The following is a 13,741-nucleotide window of genomic DNA, read 5'->3' as shown; positions in this document are numbered from 1 at the left end:
GCTGGTTTAATAACTCAGACCCAGGATATAAAATTTTAAGGTAGGAAATAGAAAACGTGCTATCTAGCTGAATCATGGGGAAAGAAGGAATCACTGCTGAACACTTTTATTATGTTCACCGGTGCAGGGCACTGGGAAAAAAAAAAAGAGGGTTGTTTTCATCCTCTTTTCTCCTATTAAAGACAAAAGTTCTTTTAAAAATAAATTACAAAGCATTTAAGATGGGATAAGAAAAGCAGAGGCAGAAGGTAAAAGGAAGAGGATAGCTGTCTCTTGTCTACCATTCCACCTCGAAACATGTCACAGTGATCCACAACCTCTCTGCCCTCATTCCCTGCAGCTCCATTTGCTGTAACGCACAGTGATCACTTCGCCGGGCATCAACTCTGCAGCTGCCTCTTTCTTCTCTAACACGGGCATTTTTGATTCCTCCTTCTCTCCTTTCCCATACTTCCTTCTCTTTAAAACAACACAGCTATAATTCTTCTCCAGGTTGATGTGATCTATCACCTCTTCCCCACCAGCCCCCCTCTCCAACTCCCATTTTTCTTCCTCACTCCGGAGCATTCACATCACTTCTCGAGGGCTTCATCCTCCACGCTGATTACTCATACTCCAGCTCCTCATCGGTGCGTTCACTGGCATCAAATCCAAATTTGATCTGCAAATCCTGCTTGAAGTTTCTGAATTCATTACCAGGGCTGTCACTTGAGCTGGTCTTCACCCCATCACCCTCTCTGTAATCTTGAATTCCCCCCCTTAAATGATCACTGGGTCTTTTTTCTCCTGCTCAGCATTTCTCTTTCCTGGCTCCCCAATCAGCCTTCTTTTTGCCAGTTCCAACCCATCATCCCAAAATTCTCATCTTATCTTACCCTTTCCCTTTTGCTTTGGGCCTCATTCCCATCTACTCTCACTTTTCTCATCCTTTTGCATCATAATGTGTGAATTCCTTCCCGACATGTTCCAGAACTGTCCCATTGTCAACACTTTTTTTCCCAGCTCCTAAAGCCAAGAGACGTCTCTGGCAGAAACAGTCTAACAGGTTGACCTTATCTGCTCTGTTTTCTCCTTCTCTTGCTTTTCTACCCTCAACTATTTTCCCAGCTTTCTTTTAACCACGCCCCTCACAATTCCAGCCTTTTCATCACATTCTTGTCTCCTCTTTCTGAAAACTTTGCCTTCTGCCTTTTCTATTTCTGCAAAAATTGTCATTCATAAACGGACAAGATACAGGATGGCATTACCCTCCCCGTAACAACCCCGCTGGCCTGCAGAAACGGGAGGCACTTCAGCATCACTTGAAGTGACACCTTTTAAACAGATTCCTCAAGTCTCCCGCAATGAAACAGGAGCAACTCCAGACCCGACAGTGGAAAAGCCTCAGCCATTTATCATGAATAAGCAGCAAAGAATAATAACCACTAAGTACCTCCTATAGAAGCTTGTGATTCTGCCTTAAATAATTCCTCCCTCTTCAAGTTTTACATCTTGCAAATACCTGAGATTACTGTCTCTTCTTTGCTGGATCTTGCCCAGGGTTATAGAATCACAGAATCGTTAGGGTTGGAAGGGACCTTAAAGATCATCTAGTTCCAGCCACCTGCTGTGGGCAGGGACACCTCCCACCAGATCAGGTTGCTCCAAGCCCCATCCAACCTGACCTTAAAAACTTCCAGGGATGGGGCTTCCACCACCTCTCTGGGCAACCTGTGCCAGTGTCTCCCCACCCTCATGGTGAAGAACTTCTTCCTAACATCCAGTCTGAATCGTCCCATCTCTAGTTTTAATCCATTCCCTCTAGTCCCACCATTACCCAACATCCTAAAAAGTCCCTCCCCAGCTTTCTCGGAGGCCCCCTTAAGATACTGGTAGGCCACTCGAAGGTCTCCTCGGAGCCTTCTTTTCTCCAGACTGAACAACCCCAACTCTCTCAGTCTGTCCCCATAGGAGAGGTGCTCCAGCCCTCTCATCGTCCTCGTGGCCCTTCTCTGGACACGTTCCAGCACGTCCGTATCTCTCTTGTAGTCGGGGCTCCAGAACTGGACGCAGTGCTAGAGGTGGGGTCTCACGAGAGTGGAGTAGAGGGGGAGAATCACCTCCCTCGACCTGCTGGCCACGCTGCTGGGGATGCAGCCCAGGCTGCGGGGGGTTTCTGGGCTGCCAGCGCACACTGATGGTTCGTGTGGAGCCTCTCGTCCACCAGCACCCCCAAGTCCTTTTCTTCAGGGCTGCTCTCAAGCCAGCCACTGCCCAGCCTGTATCGGTGCTTGGGATTGCCCCGACCCAGATGGAGGACCTTGCACTTGGCCTGGTTGAACTTCATGAGGTTGGCATGGGCCCACCTCTCCAGCCTGTCCAGGTCCCTCTGGATGGCATCCCTTCCCTCCAGCGTGTCAGCCGCCCCACGCAGCTTGGTGTCATCGGCAAACTTGCTGAGGGTGCACTCTATGCCACTGTCCATGCCGCTGACGAAGGTGTTAAATAAGACCAGTCCCAGTACTGATCCTTGAGGGACTCCACTCGTCACTGGCCTCCACTTGGACATGGACCCATTGACAGCCGTTCTTTGGGTGCAGTCATCAAGCCAGTTCTTTATCCACTGAATTGGTTAGAACTTTCAATCTTTTAGTCAGTGTTGCTATTCTTCCACCGCAAATTCTCTCCAGCTTATATATTACTTCAGTAATGACAGGCCCGTAAAGAACCCAGAACTACAGCTCCAACTTCATGAGACAGTGAGGAAGGGACTTGGGTTTTGCCGTACTCTGCATCCCAAGTAATTCTATGAAAGCCCAGGCAATGTGATGTCCACCCTCCGTCTCCTTCAGCATTATAAGGAAATAATCCAGGAGCAACAGAGTCTGGGGCAGGAATTTTGAGTTCATTTTCAGCTCTGTCACTGACTTCACCTCTAGTTTCGTGCACACCTCTTTGCGCCAACCTCGCGCTTTGTCACACGAACATCATACTTGCTGAGAACTACGACATTACGTTTATGAAGAGCTCAAGGAATTCTGCACACAACCCCTCACAAAAATTACCTACCACGGTTTTCAGAATTCCCTTCCCGTACTGTACAGCTGCCGTTTCCATTGCTTCTTTCTAGCTGTGCCTGTTTGCAGCGTACCAAGATAAACCACCGCCTTCTGCCTGTACTTCTAATCAATATATTCCATCGCATTGATAGTTTTTTTAGTGCTAGAAAGCACCTAGTCTGACCTTGCACAGAAATATCATATTAATATGATACAATAATATCAAATATACCCGTGATTCCTGTACCACGACTGCAATTTCTGCATTACTTTAAGACGACGACCAATTTTGACTTAAAAAAAATTAAATCATGAAAAAAAATATCTACCATGCTACCAGACAGTGGTTAATTCCCTAACACTGTTTACCATTATGCTCTTTTTTCATTTCAATTTCTCTGGAAATAATCTTATATTTTCTTCCACATCATTGATACAGATATTGGATAGCAGCGAGCCAAGAACAGAGACGCTATCTAATACACCTATACGCTCTACTTTGCAATTAACTACCTCCGAGATAGTATGCTTTTAACTTTGAATCATGTACTATTCTAAATCCAAGGAAAGAAAACCACCTTGGAAAAAAAAGTAAGAGCTCTAGTTAATATCGGAAGAGCTATATTCCACTGAGACCCGAGTGACTCAGTCTTTCATGAGGCAAGGATATAATTTTCTGGATGAAGTAGTTCAACAAATCTTTCTCACCCTCCACCTTCAAAAATGATTTTTAAATTATTTGTCCTTTAGAAACAATTCTGGCCTGGATCGTAACTAATACCTGAGCCCAGAAAGAAAAGCAGCATTAGATGAAAAGGCTGGAACACACTAGAAACTCCCAGTTATTTTAAGCCATACTCACAACAAACTGGTCCATGTCCCTCTCAAGCCCCATGTTTGGTAGATCAGGCATCATGTGCGCCACCACTTTAAACCCGGCATCCTTGGCTAAGTGAAAGGACTCGCACACAGCCTTCACGGTGTGACCTCTGGGAAGAGAAAAAAGAGGGTTAGGATCACACAGTAAAGGACGTATTTTGATACACTGATTTGAGATGGGTTGAGTTTTATTACCAATTTATCACCACTCAAGTCTTGGAACATGGCTGCTAATAAAGGAAACTACACCAGGGCTAAAAGTAGTCCTGTTTGCTAGTTCTGTGGCAGGTGAACCCCACCAAGGCCACAGCTACTCACATCACAGCCTGAGAAACTTTGGGAACCTGCTGAAATTCGATTTGTAAAGCAATGACAGAAGCTGATGCGACAGCACAAGCTAGGACACACAGCACTGAAGACTGTGTGCAATCAAAATGAAGCATAACTAGAAACAAACGCAACAAAAGAGCAAAAGGAGAAGGAGGATGAGGGCTGCATAAGACGAGCCACCTAGGAAATCATCCTGCAACACCCTTGCCAAACTCTCAAGTAGTCCCTTTAGAGAAACACAAACTCTTCTCAAGTTCCGAGAGGTGCCAAACCTCCGAAACATAGGCTGGACTGGGACTCTTGAAGGATTCCATGTTTCTTCTCCACCAACATCAAATCAAACCGAGTCTTGCTCTGCAGGAACTCAGTGAGAGTGGGAGCATGAATGATTGCAGGAACAAAGGTTGAATCTCATATAACTCATTAGCCTCAAGCAAACTCCTCCCTCCTTCCATCTCCACAGTTCAGGAGCTGCCTTCTGCCTCCACAACAGCAATCGCTATCACTGCAAAGAGCTCCTAGGAGGTCCCATCACACGTGGCCAGTCTTCCCACAAAGTCCTTGTTTTGCTCTTCCCCAGCTGGGAGGGCTCTTCCACTGACATTTGTGGACATTTCCATCCTCTCAGCATCTGCCACCTTCTTCCCTTTTGAATCCCCGTTTTCCTCCCATCCCATTTTCACACCAGTTCACCCCATCTTTTGGAATTCCTTGCCAAAAGCTCAGCAGGTGACGACTCTTCTCCTCGATAGTCCTTTGGATGAAAAATTAACACCATCTGGGCATCTTTACAAATGCATGCCTTCTGTCGCGACCTAACGTTAACCAAACCGAGCAGCTACTTCCCTTGTTTTAAGGACCTCTTCCTTCCTCTCTACTGGAAGATTCCGCCTCTGTTCAATCCCTACACGTAGTTTTATGACTACAGTTTTATTTATGATTTTTTTTTTCCAGAAGTATTACGGTGTTTTTCTGAGACTGTTCAAGGACAGTATTACTCAAGACCTTGAGTAGCCTGAGGGGAGTAAATGGAGACTTGCTTCATAAATAAAAATTATTTTCTTATTAGAAGTGGAATTTGAGCTGCATCAATAACTTGATTATTTGATGCCTAGATCTGTTCTTGAATATTTTTCTGCCTCACAGCCACCAAAAGCACTCAGAAACCTCACTAATGACTTATGGAACATAATAGAAAGTAATTTCCAAACAGTTAGCCTAATTGGTTGTAATCTGACATTTTGCTACAAGCGAAATATTAAAAGTTTAAAGGCAAAACACATCCCCCACAAAGTAGAAGAAGAACAGAAGCAAAATGAGGTCATTTGAAAAGAAAGAGAAACTTGAATTATCCTTCTCTAAAAGTATATTCCAATTCATTGTCCTACGAAGTTGGAGGGAGATATTTGAGGGAACAGCCTGCGCTCTCCCTGCTCTGGGACAGCCTGCAGCAAAGCCTTTCAGGAATTCCACAAGCGGCTTTGAAAAGTGCCCAAAAAACCCTTTACAAATATAATTCTATACAGAATTAACTTCTCAGTGAAATCAAGTCGGTAATCTACCACTGCGTTCTTCTTCCGATTCTCCAGCAGGAAAGCAAGGGTTCATTAGCAAACGTACAAGCCAGGAGTGAGACAGGGCTTTGAATGATTTATGGTACCAGTTCTGACGTGACAGGCAACACTGGAGGAAAACCAAAGACGACTGAAGCGATAGCTACGCGAGGTTTTACAGTTCCACCTCAGGGTGGGACACCTCTAAAAGACCTGAGATGAAAAAAGGATTTTAAAAGCTGAAGAGAAATTAATTGTTAAATTTACAATCTGCGTCAGAATTAACCAGTAATGAATACAGCTAGTCTAAGAGCAAGATTTAGCTGCATTCCTGAGTATGGATCTTTTCCTTTGGAAAGCTCTGACATCTAGAGGAGGAAAGTACCACCTATAAATATTAGCTCTTAACTCTTGGACTGCTCAATAAATGGCTTTTCCCACCTACTGAGACCTGGAGCCCGACCATTTCATAGCAGCGACATCCCGTACTTCCATGCACCAGCAATACTACAGCTAAACCCGCAGCGGGAAACTCATTTGGGATTCTTTAAGCCTCTGAAAGAAAGAAAGCGTCCAACATTTTCAGTTTTGCACTACTGCCTTTAAGGTAGGTATTAACAAAAATGTGCTTTGCTTATTGAACCATAATCTCTCTGTCATTACGTATGATTATGGTTATTAAACATCTTTGGTAGGTGACTGGAATACGCAATCAGGACGACGGCAAGTTGTACGAGTGTCAGAAGTGAAAAAAAAAAAACCAAGAAAAAAAAATCACTTCTTTCAAGATCTGAACAGAATTATGAGACTGGCAATAAAATAAAATTAAAAAAAAAAAAAAAAAGAGAGATTGTTCATTTCACTGCTTACAGGCAAGTAAGGAATTGTATTGCGCACTCTCCTACGTAGGACAACTGTTCTTTTAGCCATAGGTCCAATCTCACAAGGAATAAATCACCGGCCTCTTGCGCATATATTTTGCAATCCCTAGAGATACTGTATGCCTTAGAATGACTGTGGTTAATCCATCAACGGGCGTTGTTTCTGGCTACAGCTCACCCTCTGTACTTGCCAATGTCATCTCTCCTCTCCGATACTCAGCAGAAAGAGGTACCTGGTGCAGAGAACACGCTGTTTGCTGGTAAAGTGCCTCCAACAGATTATGCTGCGTGGTATCTATTCAAGGTAGGACAAGAAATATGAGGTCTCCCTGGGCACATGTTCTACTTCAAAGCTGCATTTATTTATGAAGCAGTTTAAAAAAAAAAAAAGAGAGATGTACGATGCAGGAAAATAATATGATTTTAAATTAAAACATCACAAATAACCCCATTTTCTCAAGTCACGGTCTACACAATACCACAAAGAAATCCGTGAAGCCACCGCATTTTATTAGTTTTTCTTAAGAGACATATGGGCACACAAGCTAGGAAGTGAGCTAAATGTCTCAACGTTCAATGTTAAGTGGGTGTTCAAGCAAACAAGTCATGACACGCTACTCAAAGAGTATTCCAGAAAGCATTCAGTGAGCAGCCACTGAAGCTCTGAAGCTTGCTTTCTTCTCACCTGTTGGTGTCCCTGGCCACGTCCTCGTAGACGCTCTGCACTCCGATCTCCAGCCTCGTACAGCCGTAGGACAACATGTCACTTAAATGCCGCTTCAGGCAGTAATCTGGTCTGGTCTCTATCGTTATCCCAACGCATTTTGTCAGGCTTCGTTCTGAATACCTGCAAAAAATCCATCCTCTATTAAAATTCTGAAGTTGTCACAAGTGACTTCAGAAGAGTTGCCAACACCTTCCAGGTGAGAGTTTCTAACTCACTACAAGAATTAAAATCCAGGTTAAAAACCTCAAAAATCCCAGCAAGGGAACCCTCAACCTTACTGCAATGTATGGATGAAACGATACACAAATATACACACTAATACAAGTCCAGGGTTTGCTTTGTGTAAAAAAAACTGGACTGTGGCAGCCTTGCAGGGCTTTTTTAAGCTGTACATGTTAGGAAGATGCTCCCAGACCAGACTGAGCCTTCAGTACTCGGCATCTGGAAAGGAAAACCTGGGAGAAAGGGGAAATCAGAGTAGGCAATGAAACACGTGTTCGGTTTTGGAGACAAACCAAAGGGAGAGCGTGGCACAGTCGGTACCTTTTCGTTTGATTCCCACGGTGTGCAGATAAATTGCAGGGACTGGGACAAGATCCAGCTGCGTTCTCACAAGAAAACGTACAAGACTGTCTATGAAAAATTCCATAAATCACAGCCCTTTGTGAGCAAGTGGCATGCTTTCAACTTCACTGAAGTCTAACGCTGAAACAAAATTCATTGTTAACCTTTTTCCCCCTCCTCTCCCATTCATCACTGGATGTCTAACAGAGACCAAGTATTCCAGCTAGTAGAAAAATCCTCTACTGATGACAAATGGTAAGTTACTGACCTAAGAGAGAGTAAAACAAAAGAGAAAAGGAATCTAAAGCAGTTTTGAACCAAAGTTCACAAAGGAAACTGTCAATCAACATAATCTCCAATACCACCAGCAAGGATAATATTCCTTTCCATACAGGAATCATTTCACTTGAACGCCTTTCCTGCAGAATACGGTGGTTGTATAACTGAGAACTGCAGCGCGGGAGAAAAGATCTACAGCAGGAAAAAGGAAACAACTTCTTTTGAAACCATTTGAAACTGCAGAGATAACCTGGCTAATTCCCAAACTGGGACGGGGGCAGGATTAACAGCCACTGTTGGAGAGGAATATCGGTCTCTTTAATGGTCCCAAATGATGAAGACCTCAGTATTAATATTAAATGTCGCCGAAAAGAGGACACCTCAAGTACGAGAGAGATGTTACGCTGATACCTGGAAGAACATCGCACACCGAAATCATGATGGCTAACTTCAGCTCTTTATTAGGTCTTCTATAGAGATTCATCATCCAGTTTCCAGCTTCGGATGTCTGGAAGCTTCTGAACCAAAATAAAGCTCCAGAGCCTACCTCAGGTCATGACGGAGGTTCAATTTGACCAAAAAAAGCCCCAAAATCCCACCACCCTCAAAAAACCCAGCAAAAACACACAAGTGGCCTCAGACCCGCAACCAAAACTATTAACTCCCTTCAAACTGTTAAAGCCTAAGACCTACAAAGACCAAGATATTTGGGGGATAGACTGTAATGGCTGTCAAAATAAGCATCTTAAAAAACCCCAAACAACAAAAACCACGTAAAACATTTCAGAGTTTGTGGCTCACTAATCTGACAGATTAACAGAACAATTGTTTATCACGGCAGGGAAAACATTGCCAACGTGTGATTCATTAACATCAGAGTGAAAAAACTGCTCATTTTTAAAGATGTGACTTGCAACAATTAAAAGAGAGACATTTTAGCTAAGGGGCGGGGGGGAAAAGGCACCGAATAACTCACCCATCATGCCAGAGGGTACGTGCTCATATTAAGCGCCTGCAATCAGCCTAGAAATACTGAGGGGAGATAAAAATAATTATACCCCCCCACCACCCCACCCCGGAAATTTATGGCTACGATATAAAATGCTAAATATAATGAACACCAACAGACCCTAAACTATAACATCTACTAGGGGCACCAAGAGGATTTCAGTAGGGTGTAAGGGCCATAAAGAGAAGCGTGTCTTAACGATAACTAGACAAGCAGGACAAAATTGAACCCAAACCAGATAAAGCAACAAAGACGGCGTTTCCAAGAAAAGTCACGAGTCTCTTCAAACCAGCACCTCTGCACGGGACAGACATTTTCAACTCCAGCCCCAAGTCCTCCAGCTCTCCCCAGCAGTCCCAGAGACTCGGGGTGAGAAACAGAGCGCAGTCTTCTCTGTTTTATTAACGTGAAATAAAAGCTTGAATCACGTGGTCCACATTTAATAAAGACTACAGATTCCTTTCAACTAATTGGAAAGAGAAAGAAGTGCGTGACAGCCAACCTTCCACGGTAGATGATTCTGGCAACACATCGCCTGATGTTTGATCAGGAACATCACGTTCCATCATTTCCTGAATAAAGAAAGAAAAAATTGACTTTTCTTCTGTCTTTTCTCAACTTTAAACTCTCATTTGGATACTCAACATTGTTCCTACCTGCAAAATGAGCAACTCTATTTCATTTGAAACCTAATACTAAAACTAAGGACAGGCACAAATTGTAAGATTAGAAGTTAAGAGGCCCAACACAGAGCACCAGCAGTGGACATCAGTTAAAAGCTTTACTAGATTTACATAACCCGACATTTTCTGGAAGGAGTTATCAAAGAGTACCCATAAAAGCTGCACCGATGATTATTATGCAGCACAAAGCTGCATTACGCAACCAAGTTAAATTTTTATTTAAAAAAAAAAATAAATCTGTCATTGTTTGATGTTTAGTTTCAACACTTTCCTACGCACGGCCAGTGCCCCCTTCACTGACCAGCCCGATGGGAACCTATAAGAGAGAGTCCAGATACCCACAAAAAGCAGGAAATTCTATATAAAAAATTATCTACTAAATACAGGATTTACATCAAGACAGACGCTGATTTTTTTTTTAATGATAGAACCATAGAATCGTTAGGGTTGGAAGGGACCTTAAAGATCATCTAGTTCCAACCCCCTGCCATGGGCAGGGACACCTCCCACTAGACCAGGTTGCTCAGAGCCCCGTCCAGCCTGGCCTTAAAAACTTCCAGGCATGGGGCTTCCACCACCTCTCTGGGCAACCTGTTCCAGGGGCTCACCACCCTCATGGTGAAGAACTTCTTCCTAACATCCAGTCTGAATCGACCCATCTCCAGTTTTAATCCATTCCCTCTGGTCCTACCGTTACCCAGAGACCAGGTGATATGAGGAGAGGCTGAGGGAGCTGGGCATGTTTAGCTTGGAGAAGAGGAGGCTGAGGGGAGACCTCATTGCCCTCTACAACTCCCTGAAAGGAGGGTGGAGAGAGGTGGGGGTTGGCCTCTTCTCCCAGGGGAATAATGACAGGACCAGAGGAAATGGTCTGAAGCTGCGGCAGGGGAGGTTTAGGTTAGATATCAGGAGGAATTCCTTTACTGAAAGAGTGGTCAGGCACTGGAACAGCCTGCCCAGGGAGGTGGTCAAGTCACCATCCCTAGAGGTGTTTAAAGAACGTCTAGATGTGGCACTTCAGGGCATGCTCTAGTGACAGAGATTGTAGGGGTTTTTTTTCTGTGTGTTTGGTTGGACTCGATGATCTCAAAGGTCCTTTCCAACCATGAAGATTCTATGATTCTATGACCCTAAAAAGTCCCTCCCCAGCTTTCTCGGAGGCCCCCTTAAGATACTGGTAGGCCACTCGAAGGTCTCCTCGGAGCCTTCTTTTCTCCAGACTGAACAACCCCAACTCTCTCAGTCTGTCCCCATAGGAGAGGTGCTCCAGCCCTCTCATCATCCTCGTGGCCCTTCTCTGGACACGTTCCAGCACGTCCGTATCTCTCTTGTAGTAGGGGCTCCAGAACTGGACGCAGTGCTCCAGGTGGGGTCTCACGAGAGTGGTGTAGAGATCTTGCAATCAAATTGGCAAGATCCCTTATTTTAAAGCACAGACAGGATCCGAGACAGGTATTTACCAGCCAACAGAGAAAAAGACAAGAGAAAGTGATGTATGTTTAAGAGCAACACTCTTTTTAGTGGAGAAAGCTTTTGGATTATTTCGGTTTCTATTTTTTAAGTAGTATATCTGTGAAATCTGATCCTAATTTGTAGGTCTCAAGTCAGATTTGATTTTTTATTATTAATCAGTGATTTACGTAACAACTTATAGTGGATTGGCTATTTCAAGACTGACTTTGCTTATTTCTTACTTTCAGCGCCCAGGTTTCATCCTAACTGCCCACTGGAAATATGGTGGTTTCCCACACCTCTAGCAGGTTGGGCAGGAACATTTTTGCCCTGGCAAATCCATACTGAATCCTCCCGGCCACCTTCCTGACCATGGAAACAGCTTCCACAAAGACACGCTCCATAACGTTCTTGAGGACCAAGATGAGGCTTACCAGCCTGTAGGTCTCCTTCTCACCTTCTTGAAGACCCACAGGACATTTCCAGTCAGCTCTTGGTTTTCATGACCTCTCCAAGGTGGGATGGAGCTACCTCACCCATCCCCTTCCACAGACCTGCATGTGCCCAATTTGCCGGTGATGCCAATGCAATCCTCTGCCATGGGTACTACCTTTCACCACCTAGAAAGAGCAGATCTTGCAGATAGACTGAGGCAGAGAAACAATGCATACCTCAGCCTTTTCCTATGTCCTTCATCACTGAGCTGCCTGCCTCATCCAGCAGATCCACATTAAGGACACAGACCTGTTGGAACAGGTCCAGAGGAGGGACATGAAGATGATCCAAGGGCTGGAGCACCTCTGCTATGAAGACAGGCTGAGAGAGTTGGGGTTGTTCAGCCTGGAGAAGAGAGGGCTCCGAGGACACCTTATAGTGGCCTTCCAGTACCTAAAAGGGGCCCATAGGAGAGACAGGGAGGGACTCTTTATGAGGGAGTGTAGTAATAGGACGAGGGTTTAAACCGGAAGAGGGGAGATTTAGATGAGATTATTAGGAAGAAATTCTTTACCATGAGGGTGGTGAGCTCCTGGAACAGGTTGCCCAGAGAAGCTGTGGCTGCCCCATCCCTGGAGGGGTTCAAGGCCAGGTTGGACGGGGCTTGGAGCAACCTGGTCTAGTGGGAGGTGTCCCTGCCCAGGGCAGGGGGTTGGAACTAGATGATCTTTAAGGTCCCTTCCAACCTAAACCATTCTATGATTTTCTTTGGTCTTTCTTTGCTGCCTGATAGTCTTGTTGTCCGACAATCTCTTTGAGTTTCAACTTCAAGTAAGGTTTTCTAATGTCCCCTCTGCCCGCCCGTCTCCCTCCTGGGCATCCCATACCTCCTTCTACTTCCTGCACGCACTCCTTTTTTCATGTTTGAGCTCCATCAGGACCTCCCTGTTAAGCAAAGCTGGTGACCTGTTGTGCCTGCTTTGTTTCCTGCACCGTCTTTGCAATTTGAGGCAAGATCCTGGAAGATCAGCTCAGCTCACCTGGGCTTATTCACCCTTCAGGGTGTCCTCCCACAGGATCCTGCCTTTAGGTTCCCTGGAAAGGTTCAAATCTGTTGTCCTGAACTCTGACATCTTTATTCTGTGACTTGCTTCCCTCAGGATCTTAAGCTCTAACATCTCAGAGTCATTGCAGCCAAGACCGCATCCTTCCCACAACCAGCTCTTTGCGAGTAGCAGATCCAGGAAAGCGCCTCTCCTAGGCACTGGATGAGCCAACTATTTCAAAATACCATTATAATGCGCTCCAGAAATCCCCTAAATTAGCTGTGTTCCACCACGTTGCCCTTCTGGCAGGTATCGGCTTATCAGACTAGATTCAAGGACTTTTGCGTATTTTTCATTAAGTGTGTATATTCTAGTGTGCTTACATCATTTTCATACCTTTTTTAGCACCATCTCCAGTTTTTAAGCAATCTTCTTGTTGACTTTGATACCAAAAACAGCCACTACTTTGCAGACACACCAGTACTATATCCAGATGGAATATGATTTGCCTATTCCTATCCAATTTTCCACTATTTATACAGTCAAGGGTAATTTGGCTGCTGAATCATACAGAAAGCTCATGATAATGCGACTTAACTCCTAAGTATTTTCTAGATATTTCGCTGCTTCTCAGAATAGAATCCTGCACCATTCCTAGAAAAACAGCTTTACATTTTCCCACAAGAAAGTACACGGCTTGCTCGTATACAACTTACTATGGAATATAGGTTTATCCCTTATTTGCCCATCTCCAATATTGATAGCTCCTGCCAACCCTTAGAAATTACTATTTTAACACCAGTATTAAACACAAGGCCCAGAGGCAAAACCAACAGAATCCTATTAGAAATCATTCAGGTCAATG

General features: G+C 44.4%; 1 protein-coding gene across 1 annotated transcript in view; it reads right to left on the bottom strand.

The window, feature by feature from the left end:
* ELP3 (elongator acetyltransferase complex subunit 3) overlaps positions 1-13,741 on the bottom strand; it is a 100,960-nt gene that overhangs the window by 58,256 nt on the left and 28,963 nt on the right. The window contains exons 8-9 of the mRNA XM_054194709.1: positions 7,367-7,528; positions 3,901-4,027 (exon numbers count right to left, since the gene is read on the bottom strand). Of these exons, the coding sequence (XP_054050684.1) occupies positions 3,901-4,027; positions 7,367-7,528 (289 nt within the window). The remainder of the gene's footprint in view (positions 1-3,900; positions 4,028-7,366; positions 7,529-13,741) is intronic.

The sequence above is a fragment of the Rissa tridactyla genome, chromosome 3 (genome assembly GCF_028500815.1).
Source record: "Rissa tridactyla isolate bRisTri1 chromosome 3, bRisTri1.patW.cur.20221130, whole genome shotgun sequence".
NCBI classification, from domain to species: domain Eukaryota; kingdom Metazoa; phylum Chordata; class Aves; order Charadriiformes; family Laridae; genus Rissa; species Rissa tridactyla.
This window is presented reverse-complemented; position numbering and strand designations above follow the sequence as displayed.